The 26,807-nt window shown below is 59.4% G+C and overlaps 1 protein-coding gene across 1 annotated transcript; it reads left to right on the top strand.

The window, feature by feature from the left end:
• Positions 1–666: 666 nt before the first annotated feature.
• Positions 667–26,341, top strand: LOC144250454 (leukocyte immunoglobulin-like receptor subfamily A member 6). Its single transcript, XM_077793296.1, has 14 exons — positions 667–748; positions 904–939; positions 1,105–1,386; positions 1,524–1,826; positions 1,974–2,333; positions 2,597–2,744; positions 12,728–12,752; positions 22,392–22,521; positions 22,730–23,026; positions 23,291–23,593; positions 23,892–23,942; positions 24,838–24,945; positions 25,113–25,159; positions 26,195–26,341. The coding sequence occupies exons 1-14, from the start codon at positions 715–717 to the stop codon at positions 26,339–26,341; spliced, it is 2,271 nt and encodes a 756-aa protein (XP_077649422.1). The 5' UTR covers positions 667–714.
• The last annotated feature ends 466 nt before the right edge of the window (positions 26,342–26,807 follow it).

Below are 26,807 nucleotides of genomic sequence, written 5' to 3' on the forward strand. Positions count from 1 at the left end.
ATTGCCCACTGCCCCGTGTGCTGGCCCTGTCTCCACCGGTCTGAGATCCATGGGCCCAAGGAAAGAACCTCTCAGCCCGTCGAGCATCCTCATGCCTGGCCAAGGCTGGACATGGTAAGTGGCCACTGGGGGATGGTGTAGGAGAGAAAATATTGAATTTACCAAAGGTTTGGAAGGAATGGCCTTGACCTAGCATGTGAAGAATCCATGACTGAGGGACTTGGAACGCGGTCCAGGGAGCTGCGCATCAGGGGCTCAGGCCTGCTGAGCTGGCCCACCAGCAGGCGGACCTGCATCTCTGCAGCATCTCCAGGCTGGGCAGACGGCTGGTCCTGACAAGGAGCCCACAACCCTGGGCCGTGGGCGGGCTGAAGGAAAGCCAGGGAGGAGGAGCAGCCCCAGGGTCACTGTGGCACTAGGTGTACCTGCCTCAGCACACTGGCCTCAGTGAGAGCAGGACAGGTCAGGCAGAAAGCGGAAGGGGTGAGGAGGGCACCATTGCTGTCTGAGCTGCCCGCAGGAACCCAGGCCTGACCCAGTTGGAAATGAGAACCAGGCTCCTGGGGAGGACAGTTCCCCTTCCTGTGGGGCTGCTGTTGGGACAGCCCTTTGATGGGCAGGACACCACCTCCCAGTGGCCCCACCCTGTGTGTGTCTGTCCTCCAGCTCTGTGACCTCCTCCATCTGGACCCTGGGACCACAGGAGGACACACCATGACCCCCACCCTCACGGCCCTGCTCTGCCTGGGTGAGATGTGAAGGAGGGAGGGGACACCCTGTTCTGGGGGGATCCAGCCCACAGCCAGGCCCTGGCCACCAGGAGACCCAGGGCCCAGGAGGCTGTGGGGGGACAGGGCCTGCTCAGGCCTCAGGGGCTCCCCTCTCACAGGAACTCTCTTCCAGGGCTGAGTCTGGGCCCCGGGACCCGAGGGCAGGCAGGTGAGTGTCCCAGCTGTCCAGGTCCTCCTCCTGGGGACCAGGAGCCACCCTGGGCAGTGGGTGGAGAACAGAGTTGGGGCTGAGGCTGGGGAACCTGGAGGGGGCTGGGCTGAGGGCTGGGATCTGAGGGGCTGTGCTGGGACCCAGCCTCTGATCCCCTTGCAGGGACCCTCCCCAAGCCCACCCTGTGGGCTGAGCCAGGCTCTGTGGTCGCCCGGGGAAGGCCAGTGACCATCTGGTGTGAGGGGCCCCTGGGGACCCAGGAGTACTATCTGCATAAAGAAGGACATGCACAGCCTTCCAGAGAGTCTCCGCTGGAGCCAGAGAACAAGGCCAGGTTCTCCATCCTGTCCATGACCGAGTATCACGCAGGGAGATATCAATGCTACTATCTCAGCCCTGCTGGGTGGTCAGAGCACAGTGACCCCCTGGAGCTGGTGGTGACAGGTGAGAGGACACTCAGGGGTCCCAGCCCCAGGCTCTGCCCTCAGGGAGGGGGTCTGCTCCCAGGGGTCCCTCTCACAGCCCAGCTGGGGGTGGTGTGGGAGGAGGGAGCCATGAACACCTGCCTCCTTCTCTCCTAGGATTCTACAGCAAACCCAGGCTCTCAGCCCTGCCCAGCCCTGTGGTGACCTCAGGAGGGAACGTGACCCTCCAGTGTGGCTCAGGGCAGGGATATGACAGATTTGTTCTCACAAAGGAAGGAGGACACAACCTCACCTGGACCCTGGATGCACAGAGACACCCCAGTGGGCAGGTCCAGGCCCTGCTTCCCATGGACCTGGTGACCTCTGGTCAGAGGTGGACATTCAGATGCTACGGCTATTACAGGAGAACCTCCCAGCTGTGGTCAGTTCCTAGCGACCCCCTGGAGCTCCAGCTGTCAGGTGAGAGAGCCTTATTTTATTCTTCACTCAATGTCTTTTGAGTACCCAAACGATTTTCTATGATCCCTGCTCTCAAGGGACCCCCAGTGGGGAGGGCGGCTCACAGGAGCTTGGACACACTGAGCCAGAGACCAGAGTGACCTGCAGGAAGGACGGGGCAGGCAGGGGTTGGCAGGATCCAGCCCTCAGCCCAGGCTCCTCTTCCTCCAGGGGTGTCCAGGAGGCCCACCCTCCTGACCCAGCAGGGCCCTGTCCTGGCCCCTGGAGAGACCCTGACCCTCCAGTGTCACTCAGATGTCACCTATGACAGATTCACTCTGTCCAAGGAGGGGGCACAGGACCTCCCCCAGCGCCCTGCCCAGCAGCCCCAGGCTGGGCTCTCTCAGGCCGACTTCCTGCTGGGCCCTGTGAGCAGCTCCCACGGGGGTCGGTACAGGTGCTACGGTGGACACAGCCTCTCCTCTGAGTGGTCAGCCCCCAGTGACCCCCTGGACATCCTGGTCTCAGGTGAGGAGCCCAGGGGTGCAGTCAGGACCCAGACTCTGCACAGCCCTGTTGGGGAGCCCCAGGAGGTGATGGCCAGGGTGAGGTGGGGTCTCAGGAGGGAGAGAGACAGGGAGGGGCAGAGAGGACAGAGACAGGGGACACAGGGACAGGAAGGATCAGAGACAATGAGACAGACAGAGAGCACAGGGTCCTCAGAGAGAGGCCTGGGGAGGTCTCAGCTCAGAACAAGCTGGGGCCACCCTCACCCTCCTTCCTCTCTCCAGGACAGCTCCCTGTCACACCCTCCCTCTCAGTGCAGCCTGGTCCCACAGTGTCCTCAGGGGAGAACGTGACCCTGCTGTGTCAGTCACAGATCAAGATGGACACTTTCCTCCTGTGCAAGGAGGGGGCAGCTGACACCCCAGCCTCCGTGTTTAAGATCAGAGCTTCAAGCTCCACTCCCAGGCACAATCCTCCATGAGGGCTGTGAGCTCAGCCCCTGCTGGGCGGGGCACCTACAGGGATGGGTTCTGTCCCTCCCACTTCTCCTGGGAGGCTGGCTCTCTGGGAAGGCCTTTCCCTCCAGCCCTGGGCCCCCCATCTGATCAGGGGAGCTGCCTGTCCTGAGCACCATCCTGGTTCCTGGCCTCTGGGTCCTGGGCAGCGGGTCCTGGGCAGCGCTCTCTGGGCCTGCTCCGCTTCTCTCAGTGACTGTGTCTGTGAGGACGGAAGCACCAAGGTGGGGAGCAGGGGCCGTCCTCAGCTGTTCCGGGGCTCGGCTTGGAAAGCGGAGACACAGCATTTTGGAAACAACAAAGATTGATCAAACTCTCCTGGTTGGGAACCTCCCCTCCGTGGGTCACACAAAATCACTCAGGTTTTACTCTGGCCACCGCTACACACAGCTCTGCATGACCCCTCGCCTCCAGCAGGTGGGCAGGGACCTCCAGGAAACAGGGCCTGGTGGGGGGCCGCGGCCAGCGGGGGTCCCCTGAGCAGCTCTCATTTCTCATTTCTGAGCCACGAGATGCAGCCCTCACCCCCCCTGCAGGGTCCCTGGGCCCTCTCAGGTCACCGCGGAGGCTGCTCAGGCCACAGTGGGGTGTGGTGGGGTGAGGCTGGAGCCCCACCGGACACAGTGTTCCAGGCAGGGATGCCACTGGGCTCCTCCAGGGGTCACCTGGTGGCCTCAGGGCACACCTGAGACTAAGGAGGGCCCTGCTCCCTGTAGCCACTCCGACGTCACCCTCTGCAGCAGGACTGTCTCCACTCTGTTTTCTCTCCCTTTCTAAAACTGTTGAAGCTGAAAATTTAGCTTGAGATATTTGGATTTATACCTTAAAAATAAAAAAATATTCTACTCCAATTTCCCTGGGTCTAGATTATATTCCTGCATTAATTGTGGGGAATACCTTCTTCCTACAACCAAGTCCTCTTTCCCAAGACACTTGGCATAGAAGTTGATGAAGGAACATGAGAAATATTGCGAAGTTGAAATGGGGTCCATTCATGGGTGATTTTCAGAATTGTTTGACTATCTTAGGAATTTATAAGGTTACTCTTTATTTTCTAAATACTAATTAAGTATAGGAAGATGTTAGTTTGGTCTATTGATTTTATTTTATATTAACTTAGGATTCTCTCCCTTCCGATGGTTTTTAAATATCTTGTGATTAACTGATAAAATTTATGTCAAACAAAATCAGATGGAAATTTCACTTCTTGACTTCCTAATTGCACACCGATTTCTCTTGCTTCGATACATGTGTGTATGTATGTGTGTGTGTAGTTACACATATCTACAATTATATAAATATCTAAATATTAATCCCTAATTATATAATTATCTGATTCTCACTGTATAAGAATATACATATTATATCCACATTCTTAATGTCATTCACTGGTGGGGTTTTATGTGTTGTTATGGTTACTAGGCTGCATAGATTTATATTTCTACAAAGTAGATGCTTACGGGAGCCACAGGTAGGACCCCACTGGAGCACTGCACCTCTTACCTGGTGTGTGAGGCGCTGGTGGGGGGGTCTCTGGTTACACAATGATTAGTTAATGAGGCTGAACTGACGAGGACACCCAAGGGGACTGGGTAGAGAGGTGCAGGGGGTGGCCAGAGACTGTCACCTTTCTGCTTCTGTCCATCAGGCACCCCAAACCACCCCTCACCCGGTCCCTGGGCACTCAGTTGGGGAACCACTGAACCTCCTCTCCAGGGGCCGTGGCTCCATGGTCCAAGGTCCCAGACCCCACAGACACACAGGGCGGGGGAACCCTGAACCAGGGGCCACTCTCCCCACCAACCCTGAGCTCTGGGCTCAGCTGAACTTTGCTCCAACGTGACTCAGACACAGTCCTGACCTCCCAGAGCACAGAGAGGGTGGAGGACCAGGGAGAGGAGCAGAGGGGACCCTGAGGACCAGGAAGGGCTCAGAGGGGCTCCAGAGAGTCCTGTGGTGAGAATGAGGCGAGGAGATGGGCCCCAGGCAGGACGGGGCTCCTCAGGTCACAGGTCCCCTCCTCTACTTGGTTCTCAGGAGCCACTGAGACCATCAGCCCAGGGCAGAACAGCTCAGACCCCAGCTCAGGGGAGTAGGGAGGATTCTCAGCTCTGGGACTGGACTCTGAGGGTCACGTCCTGGCCAGGGGAGGTGGCTGCCCTGGGTGGACATGTGGGGATCCTGTCTCCCCGACCTCTGACCTCTGTGTCCAATTCCCAGGCTCACCTCCCCAGGATTACACAGTGCATAACCTCATCCGGATGGGCGTGGCTGGCCTGGTCCTGCTGGTCCTCGGGATCCTGCTGTTTCAGGCTCAGGACAGCCAGAGAGGGACCTGAGATGCAGCCAGGAGGTGAACAGGAGAGATCAGGGCACACTCAGAGTGCAGAGCTGGGAGACGAAGGACCCTCAGGAGTCTGAAGGCCACCTGGACAGGTGGGGCTGCACCTGAGACTGTCCTGGCAGCAGAGGTGACTGGGTGCAGGACCAGCTGGGTGCTGGCTGCAGAGCCTTCCCCACCATGCTGTGCGCACCCAGGGCTGGCCCACCGCTCTCTGCAGCCCTCCACGCGCCAGTCCCCACTGGGAGCTGTGAAGATGCCCCTAAACACGGGACATGCAAGCCACAGGCTGGTGTCTGAGGGACTGTGTAACGGGTGCTCGTCCTGTGGACATGACTGTGAAAAATCACATTAAAACCCTGAGAGTCCTGCTGTGTGTTTGCTCTTACTGTCCACGTCCCTTCCTCCCACCCTCCACATGCGGAGGTAGCACCACATCACCAGGTCATGGTGTAAATCCAAATTCCTCTGCTCACTGCTGGAGTGTAGAGAAGCATCGACCTGCAGCGTCACCTAGAGTCACCTCCTGGCATAGCTTCCTGGGTCCTGCAGGGTTTCTCTCTTCATGGAATCACTAGGTCGTGTGCATTGCCCATAGTGACAGAAACAGAGCCATTTCAATGAAGGGACTTGAGAGTCCACTGATAGTTCAGAGACTATCAATGAAGGTAAGGCACCAGCCAGGCCTTGCCTTCACTGGTAGTGCATGTGGTTGATGGCGTGCACTTTCCTGCCCCAGGACCTTGGCTTAGCATTTCAAGGCAGGTGGGCTGCAGGCAGAGCCCCTCAGTGTGGGCATGAGCAGCCGCTCTCTCCCTCCACCTTGAGGGGAACTCCCAGGGCAGAGCGTGGGGCGGGTGCTCTTTGCTCTCCTCCCTTGCTCTATCCCGGCCCTGGTCCTGCCCACCTGGTTTCTGCGTGGTCCTGCAGACCTGTGTCCGTCCCTCTGCAGGTGGGCTGGTGGCCATCGTCACCCTGGTTCCCCAAACCTCTCTCAGAACCAAGAATGTGGCCCCGGTGTCTACCAAAAAGTTTATGGGACACCCATCCACTCGGATAACCACCCTGGGTTCCTGCTTGGTGATTGAATAGGTCGGGACAGAAGACCCAGGGCCCCGCCAATCCTTGGCTGCTAGGCCCAGCAAGTCACTGGCGGGGTGACTGACCTCAGCTCCCCTCCGGGAATTGGGGCAGTCCAATCACCAGTGGCCAGGATGTCTGCATCTCGGGCACGGTCTGGGTGGTGCCCTGGGGTCAGGGCAAGCTCTAGCCCAATGTCCTTCATCACCACACTGAAAGCAGGGCCCAGGGGGTTCTCGTTGGGGGGTTGTTGTCTCCCCCTTTCCATAGGTTGGAAGCAGCCCTGTAACACCTGGGCCAACATCTGGCATTTTTGGAGTTTTGCTCTTTCATCTCTGTTGTGGTAGACCTTCAAGGCCATGGCCAACACCTGGGTCTGAGTGGAGGTCTCCAGGTTAAATATTGCACAAAAAGAATGAAAGTACAAACCCACAGTAAAGCAAAATGTAGAGAAGCTCTGAAGTCTGATTTCATGATGTGATGGACATTTTACCTCTAGCATAAAGCTTAAAGGAAGAAGTATGTTAAAAATCTATAGTTACAATAATTCCCCCTTGTAGCCAGAGGAAGAGGGGTACCAGGAACACCAGAAAAACCACAAGAGAATTAACAAAGTGGACATAGTCAGTCCTCACCTGTCATAATTACAGTGAATGTGACTGAATCACATCTCTGATCAACACACACAGGGAGGCTGCAGAGATCTTGAAATAATGTGCAACTCCATGCAGCCAATCAGAGGCTCCCTGTAGCTCCCAGGACCCACATGGGCAGAGAGTGATGGCACAGAGGGATTCCATGAAAATTGAAACCTAAAGTGAGAAGAAGTACCAACGCCATGTCAGGAGGAAAGACTTCTAGTCTGAAAGTGCCATGGCGGACCCAGTCTGGGTGACGAGGGGTCAATCCATCCAAGGGGAAGCAGGTTTGGGGCCTGTGTGGCTAAGGCTGGGGTCAGGTAGACTTTCTGGGAAAGGCAGGGCTGGGGACAAGTTCCTGATTCCCAGCAGGCAGCTGCAAATGTCCTGTGGGGAGCTGAGACTTCCCAACCTGGAGGTCATTGCTCAGGTGAGAGAGGGAAGCCCCAACTGCGGACCTCACCAAGGCAGGACGGAGAGATGGGGAAATGGCCCTCGCTTGTCATGGGAGCTGCTAGAGCAATAAAGGACGAGGAGGACAGTGGAGGGGAGGGACATGAACAGAGAAGGGGTACACGATCATGCACCAAGAGGGACGGGAGGCCAGGAAGGTGTGGAGCCAGGGCCCAGGCGCTGAGTGTCCAGCGTGGAGGCCACCCTGGGACACAGGAGCTGACACCAAGCTAGGCTGGGATGTGTCCACGCGGCTCCCTGGTGCAGGTGGAGGATGTGTTCAGATCCGGCAGAGTGTCCAGGTCCAGAGTGCACAGTCCATGGTGGCCTCTGGGTCCCTGGGGCTCACATGGGCTGAGTCCTGTGGGCACCTCCCCTGGGCCCTGGGGTCAGGCTCTCTTCTCTCTGTGACCTGGGCCAGCTGTGCCAAGCTTCTCCCAGAAGCACCCCCAGAACCACCAAGACCAGCCCAGCCAGACCCAGGCCGACACAGTTCAGCACCCTGTAGTTCTGGGGGGTGGAGGCTGGAAGCAGAAGGACACATCTGACTGTCAGGACAGGTCACTGGCAGGTGGCCAAGACCCACCCCAGGGCCCTGAAATAGGAGCCACTCCCCACTTTCCAGGCCAGAACCTGTCCCCGTGGGCACTACCCCATGCAGAGTCCCAGGTGACCTACTGTGGGGAGCTCACTCCTGTGGGTGGGGCTGATGTCACGTGGGACTCCTAGGAGTCAGAGGCTGGTGAAGGGCTGGGCAGCCTCTCCCCTAGGCTGACCGTGGCCTCCTGAGCCCTTCTCCTGACTGTCCTGTCATTGGGATCACCCTGCCCCACCTCCCCTGCTCCCTGTGTCCCTCCCAGGTCTCCTGGGGACAGGTGACGGGAGCACACACAGCTGCCTTTGATCAAACTCAGCTCCATGTCCAAGGCCAAGGCCACCCTGGAGAACATGGGGGACGAGCAGCCTCTGCCACCTGAGGATGAGAGGGGAGCTCAGGGCCTGGTGGTGCCCACAGCCCACTGTGAGAACCAGCCATGGGAGGGCAGAGGTGTGACCCTGGGCTGGACCAGGGCTGTCCCTGCTCTGCCAATTCATCCAGCCCGACATCTGCTGGACCTTTGAGTGTCCCCGTCCCTCCTCTCAGCCCAAACCCCAGCATCTGAGGCCTTGGGAAAGGGGTCAGGGTGGGTGACCCCTGTGTGTGTGTCCCTAGGGCAGGATGGAGGGACTCTTTTGGCCCTTCACGGGGTGAGCCTCCTCCCCCAACACCCAGGGTCTCCTGGGGACACAGTGCTGAGCCACAGTTAGCAGGACACAGAGTGCATGGGGCTGGGGTCCCCAGGTGCATGCCCAGCCCAGTGCACCCTGGAGCTGACCTCCTGAGCTGGTGATTGACAGGCTCTGGGTCTGCAAGTCCTAATGGAGTCTCAGTGCACAGGACCGTGACACGTCACCTCACAGACACTGGGGAAGCCCTGACAGGACCAGGGTCCCCACAGCATGGGGACAGGGAGGGGATGACCGAGGGTCTACACAGGGTCTCCTCCTCCTGGAAGGTTCCAGGCAAACAGCACAGGGGGCAGGTGGGACTGATCCACCCAGACAGCTGGACCTACAGGACAGACAGTGGGGGGACACTCCACCCCGTCACATGGACAGGGAGGCAGAGGTGACCATGATGGTCTGGGGTCAGGATGGGTGGGCGTCAGCATGACCACTCCACACCTTGTCACCTGCCAGGAGCCACGTCCCTGCCCTGGGGCCACATCCTGAGAGGTGCAGGGTGTGTCATGGCCCCTTCCCGCCAGGTGCCTGCTCACCTGTGGAGATCACGGTGGACTCTACAGAGCTGACCTGCTTTACACCAGTCCCTGTGTGCCTGCCTGGAGCACAGGTGGAGTCACACACCTGAGGTCTCTGGGCTCCTGTGGACGTCCCTCACCTCCCACAATGTCCGCTAACTCCTGCCTGGGCCCTCTCCTGTACCCTGGATTATGGTGACCTTTGCAGACCCCCAGGGTGGGCAAGGAGACTTGGGGACCAGGTGACACCTGAGCTGATCCTGCTGTGCACCCACCAGCACTCACCAGCAGGTCCTGGTCATGGGCAGACAGGGTGGGGAGCCTCACCAGGACACAGGGTCAGGAGGTCCAGGCACTGACCTCACCTAGGGGCCACGGTGCCACCAGTAAGTACCCAGGATACTGGGGACCTGTCAGAGCCTCAGGATAAACTAGTGAGTGCCCCCAGAACTGACTGGGGCCCCACCCCTGGACACTGTGTATCTGGCCCACCCCTGGACACTGTGCATCTGGCCCTCCCCTGGACACTGTGCATCTGGCCCACCCCTGGACACTGTGCATCTGGCCCACCCCTGGACACTGTGCATCTGGCCCAACCCTGGAAACTGTGCATCTGGCCCACTCCTGGCCACTGTGCATCTGGCCCACCCCTGGACACTGTGCATCTGGTCCACCCCTGGACACTGTGCATCTGGCCCCCAGGATGTCTGGGTTACAGAGAATTCACAGAGAAGGGAGAGAAGACTTGGCTTTAAATGGAGAATGTCCCCTGTCCCTCTCTGGGATGGGCTGACCCTCCTGGACACTAACCCCAGACTGATCACAGAGGACATGGACCATCACATCCCAAAGCTTTCCCAGTGCCCCTTCTAGCCCTGGTCAGGGTTATCCCTGGGCCAGGTGACCTGCCCAGTGGGAGGGGACTACACCAGATGTCACCCTCAGCCACCCAGGCTCTGGCCCCGTGGGAAGGACAGTGAACCCTCCATCTGAGTGAAGAGACACTGTTCTGGAAGGGGTCTGCCCCCAGCCATCTCTGGGCACCCCTCCCCACCCAGCAGCAGGGCCAGCTCCATGCCCACCCCATGCTGGACCTGTGTCCAGGTCACCCAAAGTGGCCCATGAGAGCAGGGCTCCAGGGACCTCAGGGCATGAGGGCTGAGGGGACACTGTGCAGAGGGAAGGGCCTGGGGTCAGGTGGGGGCAGGAGGCTGTGGACAGGACGGCAGCGGGGACAGGGTCCAGGACATGGAGACCAACCTGATGGCTGAGCTGGGCCTGGGGTGGGGACCTGGGTGACGTCCTCCCTGCTCAGCACCAGCCTCAAGGCTTCACTGAGCTCAGACCACGTGGACTTTAGGTAGAGGCAGTGATAACGCCCAGCAGTGTCCTCACTCATGGAGGGGAACAGGAACCTGGCCTCTCGCTCAGAAGGTGAAGGGCTCCTCTTATCCCAGAACTGGGAGCTCCCCTCCTTCTCCAGGCGAAACTCCTGAGCCTCAGAAGGGGCCTGGCACACGATGGTCACGGGCCTCCCCCGGGGGATCTCAGAGCCTGGCTCAGCAGAGATGGAGGGTCTGGGCAGGGCCCCTGGGAGGAAGCAGACAGCGGCTCAGCGTCCACTGGGAGGAGTGGCTGAGCCACAGACTGAATTCAGGTGCACAGCCCAGGGTTCTTGGGCAGTTTACAGAGCTGTGCAGCTGCGGTCACTCTGTGGCTTCACAGTCATCCACCTCCCTGCCTCCCTCTCCCTGGGCTCACCTCCTGGGTCTCCCTCCCTGTGTCCCTTTGCTCTGTCCCCTCCCTGTGTCCTTTCCCTAAGTCCCCTTGCTTGTCCCCTTCCTGTGTCCTCTCCCTGTGTCCTCCCTGTGTCTCCCTCCCTGTGTCCCTTTGCTCTGTCCCCTCCCTGTGTCCCCTCCCTGTGTCTCCTCCCCATGACCCATCACTGTTTCACCCTCCCCATGTCCTTTATCCATGTCCCCTTCCCATGTCCCCCTCCTTTTTTCCCCTCCATGTGTCCCCTCCCTATGTCCCCATGTAGTGTCCCCTCCTCTGTCCTCCCTCTGTCCCCTCTCTATGTCCTTTCTGCATTCCTTCCCTATGTCCCCCTTCCTCTGTACCCTCCCTCTCTCCCCTCCCTCTGTCCTTACTGGGTCCCCTCCCTGTGTCCCCTCACTATGTCCCCTTCCTGTGTCCCCTCCCTTTGTCCTCCCTGTGTCCCCTCCTTGTGTCCACTCCTGTGCACATCCTCCCTGCTGTTGCAGCTGCTCTCCCACCTGGTTACGAGGACCTGACCCCAGGTACATCCTGCCTGGCTCGAGGTCCCCAGGGAGCCTGGACACCCTGGCCCTGCTGTGTCTGTGCCCACCCCTCCCTGCCCTGGGCCAGGTCCAGAGGCCTCTGCTGAGCCTCTGCCTCGGGGTGTCCTCTACACTGTCCCCTCCTTCTCAGCCTGTTAGCACTTGCTGGAGGGTGACCTGCTGCACAGCTGGCCTCCTGCTCAGACCCCTCTGCCCACTGGAATGTCCCACCCTTGGGCCACCCCAGTCCATCTCCTCCCCTCATCTCCCTCAGTCCTGGTCCTTGTCTGTCCACTCAGAGCCCCTCTGTGTGTGGACAGGAGCAGGAGAGGCACAGACACAGGCTCCTGAGGAGGGAGGACGGGCAGGTGGAGACCCTGTCCAGGTCCACAGCTGTGACCCCGCACAAGTGTCCCTGGGCACATCAGGGCACAGAGGAGGTGGCACTGTGCTCCCTGGGACATGGGGCACCTGGCTGAGAACTAGGACAGGTGTCGGGCCCCTGCCCCACCCACAGGGCCCAGGGTGGGAGAAGCCCAGGTGCCTGTCACTCAGGACACTGCAGCCAGAGGTGGAGGGAGTCCAGGGGCCTCTTGGAGGGCAGCCACTGGCCTGCGTGGGGACTGTGGCTGGTTACGGTGTGGGCTGCACAACTGCTGAGGGGCAGGAACGGACACTCTCCACCAACACGGGAAAGTGGGAGAGGCCAGGCCTGCTGACCCCACCTACCCACTCCCAGGTGGGCCATCAGAGCATCCTGCCGCGTCCCCAGACACACAGCCACCATGTCAGGGGAGAGCATGGTGCTCAGCCCAGGAAACCACAGGAGACAGGCAGAGACACAGGGACCTGATGGGGGCCACACTGGGGTTGCCCACGCGTAGGACACTGTTAAGGTCCCCAGGCTCCTGGATCCACATGCCCCTGTCCACAGCTGCCCTGGGAGGAGGCCCTGGGACCTGCACTCACCCTCCTGTGCTTGGATGGCCTGGCCCAGGCAGAGCCCTGGAAGAGAAGCCCAGTGAGAAGAGCGCCCCGCTTCCCCCAGAGCTGGGCCAGCAGGGCCTGGTGGAGCCTGGGCACTCAGCCTCCCTGCTCCCCAGGCCACCTGCTCCCAGGGTCAGCTTGGCCTTCTTCCTGCCCTGGGGTGGCTGCGAGACCTCCCAGGGCCCCTTCCAAGAGGCTCTCTGCTGCCAAGTCCTTCCCAAGGCTGGGCCTGTCCCCAAACCAGGTGCTGCCTCTAGGACCCAGTGCTCCTGGTCACACTGAGCCTGGGCAGAGGTGAGGGGCAGCCCCTGGGGAGGACACAGAGTCTGCTGGGTTTGCTGGGCTCAGGCCTGTGCAGGGAAGGGACCTGTCCTGCCCTGTCACCTCCACCCACCCAGTCCCCACCTCCAGGACTCACCAAGGGCCAGGAGGGCAACGGAGCAGGGGGCCATGGCTCAGGCTCCCGCAGCCTCCCTGTCTGGACCTAGGGCCCACAGGGGACACAGGGGACAGGATGTGCTGGCTGGGCCCCTCTGGGGTGTCTACATCATGCCCCAAGAAAGAGGAAGAGGTCGCTGCCTCCTTTCCTTTCCCACAGTGACAGAGGGAGGCCTCGGCTGCTGGGACATTCTGACCTGTGCTCACATGTGCTGAGTGTCCCCTGACCTGGGCCTCACTGTCAATCTAGGGGACAAGGCAGAAAGCAGGCCCTGCTACAGACGGACTGGGTCCCACCAGCTCTACAAAGAGCCACTGTCTGTCCTGGGAAAGACGTCAGACCCCGAAAGCTGGATGTCCTCATGCTCAGGCCCCACGCCCAGCCCCCTTCACTGTTTCTAACATGAACATGTGGCTGAATTTCGTCCAGGGCATTTTCTGCTCTATCAGGAAAATTGTGTGACTTTTCCCTTGGTTTTATTTGTGTTATGAATTTCATTTTCTGATTTGTGTATGTTGAACCAACCTTGCATCCCTGGGGTGAATCTAACTTGACCATGGTATGCAGTCTTCCTAAAGTGTTTTGAATGTGGTTTACTATTATTTTATTATGAAGTTTGGCATCTTGTTCATAAGGGATATTTCTGTAGTTTTCTTTTCTTCATGTGTCTTTATCTGGTTTTGTTATCAGGGTGATATTGACTTCAGAGAGTAAGTCTGGGAGTGCTCTCTGCCTCTCTATTTCATGGGATAATTTGAGGAATGTTGCATTGGTCTGTCTTTAATGGTCTGATAGAAACTCAGCAGAGCATCCATCAGGTACTGGGCTTTTCTTTCTCAGAAGGCCTTTGATTTCTGCTTCACATGATATTAGTCTGTTTTCTATATCAACCTAGTTCATTTTTGTAGGTCAAATCTGTCTAGAAATATATCTGTACCTTCTATATGTTCCGATTTATTAGCGTATAGAGTTTTAAAATAACCCCAAGATCCTCTAGATTTAGCTGTGTCTGTAGTGATGTCTCCTTTTCCATCTTCAATGATGTTGATTTGGGTCTGCCCTCTCCTTCTTTTGGTCGTTCTGGCTAAGGGTTTGTGAACCTTGTTCATCTTTATGAAGAACTGACTCTTTGTTCCGTTGATGCTTTGAGTTTGTTAATTATCTATTTCATTAATTTTAGTTCAGTCTTAATTATTTGCTGTCTCATACTGATTTTGGAATTAGTTTGTTTCTGTACTTCTAGGGCCATTTGATGTACCATTAGAGTTTTGTTTGGGATTTTCCAGGGTCTTCTTGTTGTTGTTGCTGTTGTTGCTACCGGGGATTGAACTCGGGCATGCCCCACTGAGCCACACCCCCAGCCCTATTTTGTATTTTATTTAGAGGCAGGGTCTCACTGAGTGGCTTTGTGCCTCCCTTTTGCTGATCGTGGGTTTGAACTCTCAATTCTCCTGTCTCAGCCTCCTGAGCCTCTAGGTTTATAGGCGTGTGCCCCTGCACCCCGTGATCATCCTGTTTTTTAATGTGGGCACTTCATGCCATAATCTTCCCTCTAAGCCTCATCACCATAGTGTCCCCGAGATTGTCCTGAGCTGTACCACTGAGGAACAGTGAGCAGGGGCCACGGGGTGCTCAGCCTCAGTGGGGCCTGAGGTCAGCCAGGGCCACACAGTGCTCTCCTGAGAAGACAGTGCAGGGCCCAGGGGGTCCCCATGACCCCAGCTGCTCCGTCTTCTGCCCTCCTAATTCGTAGGAGCTCCTGATTCCGGGCAGTCGTCACCTGCCAGAGCTTTAGAGAGATGATCTGCTGTGAAATTCCCTCTCAGGGTGCAGAAGGACCAACACCCAGCTGGGCTGAAAGGGCCAGTGTGACCTGTCCAGCCCTCAGGGACCCTCTGTCCTGCCCACAGGCCACATATCCAGGTGACCCTGTGGGATCTCATCCAGGGGGCGTGGCTGGCTGGTCCTGTGCCCCCATCAGCTGCCAAGGTGGAAACTCAGGAAGGGGTGGCCCTGCTGCCCATGTGAGCAGGACCTTGGAGAGTCTGAGCACAGGAGGTGAGACGCCCTGAGGAAGGGGACAGCCAGCTGCAGGCACGTCCTGGGTGAGGTCGGCCTGGGGACTCCACAGCAGCCCCCTCTGCAGTGCTGCTCAGAGATGGTGCAGGACAGAGAGGGCCTCACCCCTGAGGAGGACACCCCCTTGGAAAACCCTGTTCCCCTCATTGGGATTCTCAGAGAAAACCCTGACCCAGGCTGGTCCCTGCAGCACCCAGCTCTGCCCACAGGGAGGGCCTGGCTCCTGCTGGACCTTCTCCCTGCAGCCCCCACCTGGCCCTCGGCCTCTGTGATGGTCCCAGGCCCACCCCAGCCTCCTGTCCACCCAGTGCCCTGCTGGCTACCTGAAGGTGGCCAGAATTTCCTCCCAAGGAAGGAGACACATTTTCTCTCTATTTTGAACCAAAGAATGAAAATGACACTTTCCACATGGCTCCTTTCTGATGTGAAGGCTGTGAGCGCTGCTCTTCAGGACGACGCTGTGAAGGGGTCATTTTTAAACCCTCATACATTTGAAGCAATGAACACTGAACAGAAGATTAGAAAATAGACTCAGCCCTTCATCTTCCAGGACACAGGACCAGAGACCAAACCCCTGGTCCAGACGAGATCTGAGGACCCAGGAGGAGAAAGGGTCTGGGCACCGTTTCCTTCTGAGTCCTCTCCCCAGTGTGGACAGCTGAAGGCTCTGCCCACCACCTGCCAGGTCCTCCCACAGCACACGGCCGAGAGGAGGAAGGGGACATGGGCCATCACTGGGGACCAGGAAACCCTGGAGGGGACACAGGAGGCCTTGCCAGACCCAGCAGCTGCCCCGTCCTACCTCTGCCCCCTCTAGGGGATGATGCTGACCTCAGCCCAGGACGAGAAAGGGGGTGGGCAATGGCCACGGTGTGAGGCCTCACGCAGCTTCTCTCAAACCCCAGAGATGCCTGACCTGGCTCATGCTTCCCTCCTGGTGCTGGGTGGGGTCCAGGCCTCCCCACTGCCCCTCCCCAGCCCTCCTTAATGTAACCGTCCATGGAGAAAGTGAAGGAGCAACCCACGCTGAGGCCTGTCCACTCTGGGAGAATCCAAGGTCATGGTGAAGACTCCTCTCAGACTCATTGCCATGTTAATGATGAATAAAAGTTGACCATGGTTGGGGGGGGACAATTTCCTGTGTTGGGATGTGACTCTGGTGTGACATGAGCTCCACACTGAGCTCACGGACACACCCACAGCACCACAGCTACCGTTCTCCCTTGTTCCTTCTCATGGTGAGAGCACTACAGATCCACCCTCTGCAAATCTCACCTGCACAACACAGCTGTGTGCACTACAGTCCCCAGGGCTGGGGTGGTGACTCAGGAGATGACACACAGGGGACCCAGTGTGGTTCTGCAGGACGCAGGACTTCTGGAGGTCAGCGCGTGCCTTGGTGACCACAGCTCGAAGGGCTTTCAGGTTCCACTTGGCTCTCGAGGCGTGTCTTTGTCAGGGCGGGGGTGGACACCAGGACCTGGACATGGGGAGTGGTCACCCAGCCCCACCCAGTGGTACAGCAGCTGGTCTCTGCTCTTCACACTGTATCTGCTGAGGGTTTGCTTGTTGTTGAGGCAGGACTCTTGTGCTGCCCACACTGGCCTCCTGGACTCAAGATATCCCTGGGCTCCTGAGCCTCGGAGTAGCTGGGACCTCAGGAGCCCAAAGCCTCACTAGGCCCCACAGGGCTTTGAAGGGGGAGCTTCTCCCTCTCTGTGCTGTCCACGTCCTCCTCTGAGATATGGGACTATGGGAGGAGTCGGCCACTGGGCACCAGGAGCAGCAGGTTTGGTGGGAGGTGAAGTGCTGTCCACCTGTGTCACAAGGGCCCCACCCAGGACCATGCCTGCGCCCATGGCCTTCTGCAGAGGGCTCATCCCTCCAGGCTTAGGGAGCCTTCAGCACTGAGCAGAATTCGACTCCGCAGCATCTCCAGAAAGAAACAGGGGACGCACCACCATGAAGCACCTGTGACATGGAGAGAAATTGCTCAGAGCTGATGCCGACAAATAGGTACCATGGTCTCTGAGCTCTAGATGCACCTGAGTCTCTCAAAGACTACACAGCAATTCAGCATCAAAACCTGAAAAGTACTGTGAGTTAGAAGAGGATGTTTTACTCATTTCAATTATAGTAGGAGACGGAGGAGATGGATGGAAACTAGTGAAGACTTTAGAGAGACCAGGCAGGCTCAGGGGCCCAGGGATTTAATTCCAGCGACTCGGGAGGCAGAGGCAGGAGGATGGCAATCTCAAGGCGACTGGGGAACTGAGGAAACTCAGGACTCAACATGAAAAGGAAGAAGAAAACCCAACTGGGGCCGTAGCTCATGGGGGAGGCTGCAGAGCTCCCCAGGGCCTGGGCCCTTCCTCATTGCCGCAGAGAAATCAGAACAAACCAACCACGATATCAGATAAATGGAGGTACTGAAAGGTGGCCCAGGGGGCTGGGGTGGGCTCAGCGGGAGAGCGCTGGTCTAGCACCTGCGAGGCGCTGGGTTCCCTCCTGGGACCCCTCATATAAATAAATAAATAAACAGAGTCATTAACTCAAAAAAGGTCAGGAAGACAGAGTCAGCAGAGCTGCCACCAGAGAGGCTCAGGGACAAGCTCCCGAGGGCGGAGAAGGCGAAGGACAGGAAACAGTGGCCACCCGGGACACCAGGACCTGGAAGGCAGGCCAAGGGCACCCCCTCGGCTGACCTGGAGTTCCTGACAGGGACACAGCAGCAGGAGACAGAGCACACTTGTGACTTACTCGTGATCAACAGGAGACCCTCATCACCCTGGGACTGTGGCATGGAATCCATTGACCCCACAGGCCCCAACAAAGGCAGTGAGATGCAGTAAATGTCTCCAGGTTTGTGCACGGCCACGACAGGCCTGCAGTGTGACATGGGGTGGTCAGCAGGAGGTGGAGCTGCACCCAGACCTCCTCTGCAGCTGTCCATCCCAGGCCCCTTGCTGGGGAGAGAGCTGGTCACCTTGCTGTGGGGAGGAGGCAGCAAACCTGCAGGGTGTGAGGGTCCTGTGACCACATCCTGCTCATTGCTCAGCTCCTGCATCCTGGCCCCAATGTGGCCCCCATTCACCAACCTCCTGTCTCTGCTGTGCCCTAAAAGGGGAGGCAGCAGAGGACATGGTGGAAAGTCCCTCCTGAAGACATTGAGCCTCCAGAGCCCAGGCTGGAGGAGGGAGCCCTGGGAAGCTGAGGTCATGCACTGAGGAGCCCAGGGTGACCTGCCACAGCCAACACTAGGGACAGGCAGAGTCCTGGGAGGGAGAGTCCATGTGGGGATGGGTCACCTCTGTGTGGTTGTCCCTCCAGGATTCTGTCTGGGCAACATGGTTAGGGACTTGTTGTTAATACTTCAAGCCCAGGTTGTGGTTTTGGCCAAATTGAGGGTTTCTCCCAGGGAGGAGGGGTGGGGACAATGAGGGGACCTGGGATCCTCTGCACTGGGTCCTCTGGGAGCAAAGGAAAAGGACGCTGGACACTGATGCTCCCACTCTCCTCTGAGACCTGCCTGGACACCTCCTTGGCCTCAGCCAGATCTGCAAAAGGCTGAGGTGTTCACGTTCTGGGGTCTCCAGGGTGGGCGGGTCACCTGGTGAGCAGGGAAGCTCCATTGCTGGAGACAGGGACCCCTGGGGACCAGGCACTGCCTGAGGGTCTCCACCTGACAGGGGACTGAGGTCAGGGTGCCCCTGCTGCAGTCAGAGGGACTGGCCAGAAGCAAGTGACCTCCAGACCTTGAGCACTTTCCGATGAAGAAGAATCTTAAATGGGCTTCAGTTTTGTCTTGTTTTGCTTGATCTGGGGGATGTCACTCTAGGGCTTTCGCTGGTTCCTGGTCTTCGATCAGAATTCACAGGCTCTGACCCTGCACCGTCCACGCCAGCCTCAGGGTGTCCTGGGGGAGCTACTCCAAGGAGGTGGGCCTCCTCCTGAGCTCCGGAGGGGACCTTTCCCACCAGCTCCCATGAGCCTGTGACCTGGCCCTCGGGCACCTGCAGTGAGTGGTTCCTCACCAGGACTCACCCTCGCAGGGATCCTCACACAGAGACCCCTGGAGCTCAGGGTCGCAGGTGGGAGAGGTCCAGCCCATTCCATGTCCACGCAGTGTCCACAGGGCACCCCACCAGACCCACAGCAGTGGAGCTGGCAGGGAGCCGAGGTGACAGAGTCCTTGAACACAGAAGGGTCAGAGACAGACTGGACTCTAGTCCTGGGGCTGGTGTCCTCGTCAGTGAACTCAGGGAGAATCCACTCCTTGACCAGGACGTGAGGCTGAGACGCCTCCTCCTGCCCCTGAGCTGAGGAGGGCTCACAGATTCAGATGTCCTCCCATAACAGCAGGGTCCAGGAGCAGCCCTGCTCAGCATGTGTCCACCTGAGCCCACTCCTGCTGCCCCTGATCCTCCCCTGCCCCACCCTGGCCACTCCTGCAGGGAGCATGCTTCAGGGCAAGCTGAGATCATAGCAGCCCACACTGGACCTGTCCCCAACCTCTGGCCACCTACTCTTTGGCTCTCAGGAGGTGCACCTGTGGGGGCTGAGGGGCAGCAGGGGAAACAGTGCTCAGCCACAGGAGGTGGACGACCTTCCTGCTCTGGCCAGAATCTCCACCTCTTCCCAGGAGAGCAGCAAAGAGCACTTGGAGTGTGGGATGGACCTGGGCTGGACGTCCACGTCCCTTCCTGGCTCCCTGATTGCACAGATGTGCCCACTGCTCCTGGAGCTGGGGGTGCATCTTGGAATAGAGAGAATGGCTGGGGGGGGGTTGAGGGCTGGGGACTCAGGAGCCAGCACATGCTGCAGGCCACTGTGGTCCCCTCACACAGCCACCAGCACAGGTGCTCAGGGGTGTGCTGATGACAGACGCACCAGGTCCTCCAGGATGGGCCACCAAGCTGACACCCTCAGTGGACCTGGGGTAGCTGATCTCCCTGGCACTGTCCTCTGTGCTAACTGTCACTGGTGTTCCATCAAACCCAGGTCCAAAGGGGCCAGGACGGGGTCATAGAGCTAATGGGGTGAATGGTGCAGAGGTGAGGTCCACTTCCCCAGGCTGACCTGTGGGGTGTTGAGGACCATGGTGGACACCAGGACCCCTGGACACTCTTAACTGGCTGCCCACCCTACTGCTCCTCAGGCCCAGGGTTGCTGACCTGCAAAAGGAGATGGTCCATGGGCAATGTGGCAGGATGGGGCATGGATTAGAGGGGACAAAGGGGAGGAGGAGGTTGGCCTGGGGGATGGTGGGGTAAGTTGTCAGGATCTAGGGGGGAGGGCTGAGCATCCTCAGGCACACCCCTGCCCCATTCTGGTCTTGATGGAGGACCAGGAGGACATGCCCAGGGCCTCGCTCCACCTTCACCCCACACATCTGCCTTGAAGACCCAGAGCCCAGGGAGGACCCCGTGAAGGACAGGAGGTGACATCTGCAGCCCTCACCTCAGCTGCCACCCTAGTTCTGTGGTTTCCGTCCCCTGTGCAGTCTCACCCTCAGCCGTCCCCTCCCTGCAGTGTGGACCCTGCAGCCAAGGGCACACAGGAAGTGATGAGCCAGGTAGAGCTCCTGAGGCCCCACAGGAGGGTCCCTCCCCACCTGGCACAGTGTGGAGCACCAGTTTAGGCTGAAGAGCATTTTCCTACAAGGACAGCCAGGCTCCAGGGGTGGTGATGCCCACCTCAGCTCTCAGCCAGGCCGCTCTGTTGATGGTGGGACAGGCTGGAGCATGGACTCCAGAGCAGATGGGACGGCTCTTCCCCCACACCCCAGAACAGAGCATTTCACGTGCAGCACTGGGGGAGGAGGGCTCGCTCCTTTCAGCCCCTGTGTCAGTCAGCTCTGCGCTACTGCAACAAAACACCAGAGACCATCAACTTAAATAGACCAGAGCTGCTGTAGGGAGGGGTTTGCTCCTGCACAGGCTGCACCATGGTGGGCTGCACTGGGAAATCAGCCCTGAGGCCCTTCAGCTGCTCCAGCTCCCAGAGGGCAGGGTGCAGGCCTCCACCATGCTGGGCCTCTGGAGCCTGGCACCCACCTGCCCAGTATCTGGTCATGTTTCACCTGGTCTAGGAGTGAGCCCCACATTCCCTTCCTGGATCCTCTGAGGACATAATCCTGGGTTGGACTCAGCCTGTGTGGGGCCGACTCAGGTGGGGCCTGGGGCCTGGCCTGGATGGCAGCATTCAGGTCAGTATGGCAGGGCGTCAGGTTCAGGGGGGACTTCAGCTCTGGTTGAGATGTCCCCAAGGGGAGGAATCCCCTTGAGCCCTGCCCTGGGGAAACCAGAGTCAGGTCAGGGAGGGGCCGACCCCATCTGGTGGGTGCATAGCTCTGGGGACGAGGAGGCAGCAGCAGCCCCTGCTTACCACTTCCGTGCTGTCTGACCTGCAGGGCCTGCACTCTCCTCTCTGGACGTCTTCAGAGCAGGCGCCATGAGGTCCACCCTGCCTGTCCTCCTCTGCCTCGGTCAGTGTTGGTGGAGGGAGGGACACAGGCTGGGTGGGGAGGGTCCCAGGTGCCTGTTCTCGGGAAACCCTCAGGTTTTAGGTCCATATGGCACCAAATGGCTGCTGTGACCACAAGGAACAATATCCTCCCCAACACTGAGATGCCAGCTCCTCACGGGGACCTCTCTTCCAGGGCTGAGTGTGCAACAGAGCCCCCGGGGGTCTTCAGGTGAGGGCCCTGCAGCCTCCCACGTCCTGCCCAGGCTCAGCCCCTGGGGTCTCGGGAGAGAAGGGAGCAGCCTGGGCCGAGGGTGGTGACAAGGTAGGGCAGTGGGACCTGGGGTAGGGACAGGCCAGGACCCAGCCTCTGGTTTCCTTGCAGGGACCCTCCCCAAGCCCAACCTGTGGGCAGAACCAGGCCCTGACATTCCCCGTGGAAGGTCAGTGACCCTCTGGTGTCAGGGATCACTGGGGGCCCGGGTGTACTCTCTGATTAAGGAAAGAAGCCAGAGACCCACATGCAAAAGAGCCTTACTCCAGCCTGAGAACAAGGCCAGGTTCTCCATCACATACATGACTGAGCACCATGCAGGGAGATATCAATGCCTCTATCTCAGCCCTGCTGGGTGGTCAGAGCGCAGTGAGCCCCTGGAGCTGGTGGTGACAGGTGAGCGGACACTCAGGGGTCCCAGCCCCAGGCTCTGCCCTCAGGGAGGGGGTCTGCCCCCAGGGGTCCCTCTCACAGCCCAGCTGGGGGTGGTGTGGGAGGAGGGAGCCATGAACACCTGCCTCCTTCTCTCCTAGGATCCTACAGCAAACCCAGGCTCTCAGCCCTGCCCAGCCCTGTAGTGACCTCAGGAGGGAACGTGACCCTCCAGTGTGGCTCAGGGCAGGGATATGACAGGTTTGTTCTCACCAAGGAAGGAGGACACCACCTCACCTGGACCCTGGACTCACATCGACACCCCAGTGGGTAGGTCCAGGCTCTGCTCCCTGTGGGCCCTGTGACCCCCAGCCACAGGTGGACATTCACATGCTACGGCTATTACAGGAGCCACCCCCAGGTGTGGTCAGGACCCAGTGACCCCCTGGAGCTCCTGGTCTCAGGTGAGGAACATTCTTTCTTGTTCTATTCAGTTTTTGAGGCAAATGATGTATTCCTGGAATTTTGAACCCAGAAGTGTCCCAGGTAAGAGCCTAGAACCTGGGAATCCTGGGCCAGAGACCCAGGTGTGACAGGGTGACCTGCAGGCAGGACAGGGGAGGCAGGGGGTTGGCAGGATCCAGCCCTCAGCCCAGGCTCCTCTTCCTCCAGGGGTGTCCAGGAAGCCCTCCCTCCTGACCCAGCAGGACCCTGTCCTGGCCCCTGGAGAGACCCTGACCCTCCAGTGTCACTCAGATGTCACCTATGACAGATTCACTCTGTCCAAGGAGGGGGCACAGGACCTCCCCCAGCGCCCAGCCCAGCAGCCCCAGGCTGGGCTCTCTCAGGCCGACTTCCTGCTGGGCCCTGTGAGCCCCTCCCACGGGGGTCAGTACAGGTGCTACGGTGGACACAGCCTCTCCTCTGAGTGGTCAGCCCCCAGTGACCCCCTGAACATCCTGGTCTCAGGTGAGGAGCCCAGAGGTGCAGTCAGGGACCCAGCCTCTGCACAGCCCTGTTGGGGAGCCCCAGGAGGTGATGGCCAGGGTGATGTGGGGTCTCAGGAGGGAGAGAGACAGGGAGGGGCAGAGAGGACAGAGACAGGGGACACAGGGACAGGAAGCATCAGAGACAATGAGACAGACAGAGAGCACAGGGTCCTCAGAGAGAGGCCTGGGGAGGTCTCAGCTCAGAACAAGCTGGGGCCACCCTCACCCTCCTTCCTCTCTCCAGGACAGCTCCCTGGCACACCCTCCCTCTCAGTGCAGCCTGGTCCCACAGTGTCCTCAGGGGAGAACGTCACCCTGCTGTGTCAGTCACAGATCAAGATGGACACTTTCCTCCTGTGCAAGGAGGGGGCAGCTGATCCCCCCCTGCGTCTGAGAGCAGAGTACCGAGCCCCATGGTACCAGGCAGAGTTCTCCATGAGAGCTGTGACCCCAGCCCTCGGGGGGACCTACAGGTGCTATGGCTCTCACAGCTCATCCCCCTACCTGCTGTCATGGCCCAGTGTCCCCCTGGACCTGGTGGTCTCAGGTGAGTGACCTGACCCCATCCTCTGTGAGCTCAAGGATTCCCTCAGGGCCCTGCCCAGGACAGCTCTGGGTGGGATGGGAGTGAGGGGCCTAGGGAGGGTCGGCCTGTGGGACTCACCCCTCAGAGAGGAGGGGCCAACGGGGTCCTCCAGCCTGTGCACCCACCCACCACTGGAATCAGGAAGGTGCAGGTGGGCACAGGAGGGTCCTGGGGAGGCCAGGCAGGTGTAGGAGGATGGGCAGAGACAGTCCCCAGGGGCAGCCTGCACCCCTCACCCTCCTGTTCTCCTCATTCCCAGGACTCTCTGGGGGACCCAGCCCCCTACCCTCAGGACCTAGGTCAACAGCTGGTGAGTCTCAGGGGCCTCTGTGCAGAGAGTGTCCTGCATTCTTGGGCAACCAAGGATCACTCTGAGCTACAAAGTCCAGTTGCAAACTCAGCTAAGCTGTGTCCAGGGCACTGCAGAGAATGGTCAGGGATCTCAGGCCCTGGAGCTCAGGGCTGGGAGGCATGAGGGGGAGGTCCAGGCAGAGGTGACTCTGGGCCCAGCCTGGGGAGGAGCAGCCAGCTGAAGTGGGGGGCAGGCAGCCCAGCCCTCACCTCCCACCCACCCCAGGAGGCCCTGAGGACCAGTCCCTCACCCCCACGGACCCAGGACCCCAGAGTGGTGAGTGAGGGGCTCTGGTGGGAGGTGGGTCCAGGGCAGGGCTGAGCTGAGGGGGGGCAGCCCCCTCTGGAGATGCTGACGGGGACCAGCCCCTCCCCTCTGGGCCTCAGTTTCTCCCAGGGCAGAGGAGAGGCCTGGCCCTGACCTTCAAGTGCCACTCAGGGCTGACCTTGGCTGTGCCCTGCTGGGAGAGGGGCTTCCTGGGCAGCCTCCAGGACCTGAATCTGCAGGGCTCTGTCCCCTCTGTGCAGTGACAGTGACACTGAGCAGGGGAGGGCTCAGGGCCATCGGGGTGTCAGACTCTTTCCCTCCAGCTCAGGGCTGAGCTCTGGTGGAGAGAAGGAGACTGGGAGTCAGACTCCCCCAGTTCAGGCCCCGCTCTGCTGCTTCCTGCTGGGTGACTGGGCAGGGGACCCCCCTCTGAGCCTTAGTTTCCTCATCTGTCCTGGGGGATGGGTGGCAGTGCCATCATGCCTGAGTGACAGGGCTGGAGGTGACAGGTGGAAAGACCAGCAGGGCTGGCACACAGTAGGTGCTCAGGTAAGCAGCGTGGCTCCTTGTCCACACCCCTGCCCAGGACTGGGAAGGAGTCTGAAGATTCTGGTGGGGGTCTCGGTTCCCCTCCTCCTGCTGCCCCTCTTCCTGCTCCTGGGACACCAGTGTCGGGGACAATGCAGGAAGGCAGGTGAGTGGGGAGGTGGAGATGTGGTGGTGTCCCAGGGGAATTTGCCAGTTGTGCTCAGGGCACACAGGATGGGAAGCCCTGGTTGTCACCCTGACCAGCAGGGCCACCCAAGAAACCCAGCAAGAGCCCGTGTGGCCTCACAGGTCTGCCTTCTTCTCCTCACACAGGGCTCAGCACTGCTGTCACCTCCCCAGAGACCACCCAAGGCCACCAGGTGACCCGTCCTCTCCTCCGCCCTCCTCTCTGCCCGCTGCCCTCTTCTCTCCTCCAGCTGATGGTGCTGATGGGCTCTGGTCGGCCTCCTGCCCTGAGGCCTGGGCGCTGGCCTCTCTCCTCTGCCTCCTCCCCCTGCTGAGCTCGCTGCACCTGCTCCTGAGGAGGAGGTGGACCTGGCCACAGCCCTGCCCTGCACTGGCCCCTTCCCAGCCACACAGATGGCCGACTCCTGGGGGTTTGCTGTTGGCAAGGCTCTACTGGGGGCTTGGGGCAGCAGCAGCAAACACAGTCTGGTGCTCAGACACAGGACAGCCCCAGGACAGACAGACGGGGCAGAGGCAGACAGGCGTGGGGAGACCAGGCAGGGTGATGGCTGTGAACCAGGACAGAGCCAGGTGGGGCGGGGGCCATGGGCAGGAGCAGGAGGGGTAACTGGACACTCAAGGAGGGTTCCCTGGGGAGGACCCTGGCCACAGCCCTAACCACAGGGACAGGCCTGAGAGCATCTCAGGAAGAGGGTCCTGCCAAGGGAGCAGCAGTGTGAGGCCAGTGGGCACAGGCTGACCTGTCCAGCAGGCACGAGTCCAGGTGTTGCAGGTGATACATGAGGAGCAGGTGTGATGGTGGCAGGGGCAGAGGTGGGCAGGACTCAATCCTGCAGGTGCCTCTGCTCTGGCAGAGCCTGAGAAGCCCCTGGAAGTTCTGCTGGGCATGGAGAGCTGACTGCTGGCTGCAGGTCCCTCCAGCTCCCTGTGGGAGGTGAGGGGCACAGCCAGAGTGGACTCAGGACCTGCCTGCCTCTGTCCCCTCCACGGAGCCCTGGAGATGAAGACCCCTGGGCAGTCACCTGTGCCCAGAATCAGGGCCATTGTGGAGTGTCCACTTATCCCCTGAGTCAGGGCCATTCCTGGTCATGAAGGATACATCAGAAGGAGAGGACAGCCTGCAGGAATGCCAGGTGGGTCCTGTCCCCTCCAGGCCCCAGGCTCCCCAGGCTCCAGCCTCACCTGTTACCACTGTGTCCTCACTCCAGGTGGCTGCATCTGAATCCTCCCAGTTTGTGACCTACGCCCAGCTGAAGGACCTCCAGCTCAGAGAGGGGATAGCCACTCCTCTTTCCTCCCAGGGACAGGAGCCTCCCACTGAGCCCAGTGTCTATACCACCCTGGCCATCCACTAGCCCAGGACACCACTCAGATCCCACGCTGCAAGGACAGGGACACGGGGACCCCAGCAGGCACTAGACAGCCCATGGACACGCAGCTGGCTCTCACGGCCAGCCTGGGGCCTGACATGCACGGCCAGGAGCATCTGAGACCTGCTGGAAGTCACCTGATTCCTAGTCACAATAACTGGTACCAGTCCATGTGCCACGTTTAGACACTTCATTCTCTAAATAACCAAAGGGCAAGAGGGAAAAATCACAAGCCAAATGTGCCAATGTGTGATGGGAAAACTATCAAAGTCATGATGGGCAAGAAACAAAGCGTCTTTAGATCAAAAAAACTTTCAATAAAATTTAAGGACAGGACAGTGCCTGGGTTCTCACGCTGTGTCCCTGAGAGTTTAGGTGAGCTCAGCCATGGGGACTCAGTGTGCAGCTCCTCACCCTCCCGCTGCCCCACCCTGCAGAACACAAAAGTCCG

Source organism: Urocitellus parryii, chromosome 15, assembly GCF_045843805.1.
Source record: "Urocitellus parryii isolate mUroPar1 chromosome 15, mUroPar1.hap1, whole genome shotgun sequence".
Taxonomy (NCBI): Eukaryota; Metazoa; Chordata; class Mammalia; order Rodentia; family Sciuridae; genus Urocitellus; species Urocitellus parryii.

Coding starts and splice junctions, on each gene's coding strand:
- LOC144250454 (XM_077793296.1), top strand. CDS start 715: ATGACCCCCACCCTCACGGCCCTGCTCTGCCTGG. Junction 1,387..1,523: donor CCTGGAGCTGGTGGTGACAG/GTGAGAGGACAC, acceptor CTTCTCTCCTAG/GATTCTACAGCAAACCCAGG. Junction 23,027..23,290: donor CCTGAACATCCTGGTCTCAG/GTGAGGAGCCCA, acceptor TCCTCTCTCCAG/GACAGCTCCCTGGCACACCC.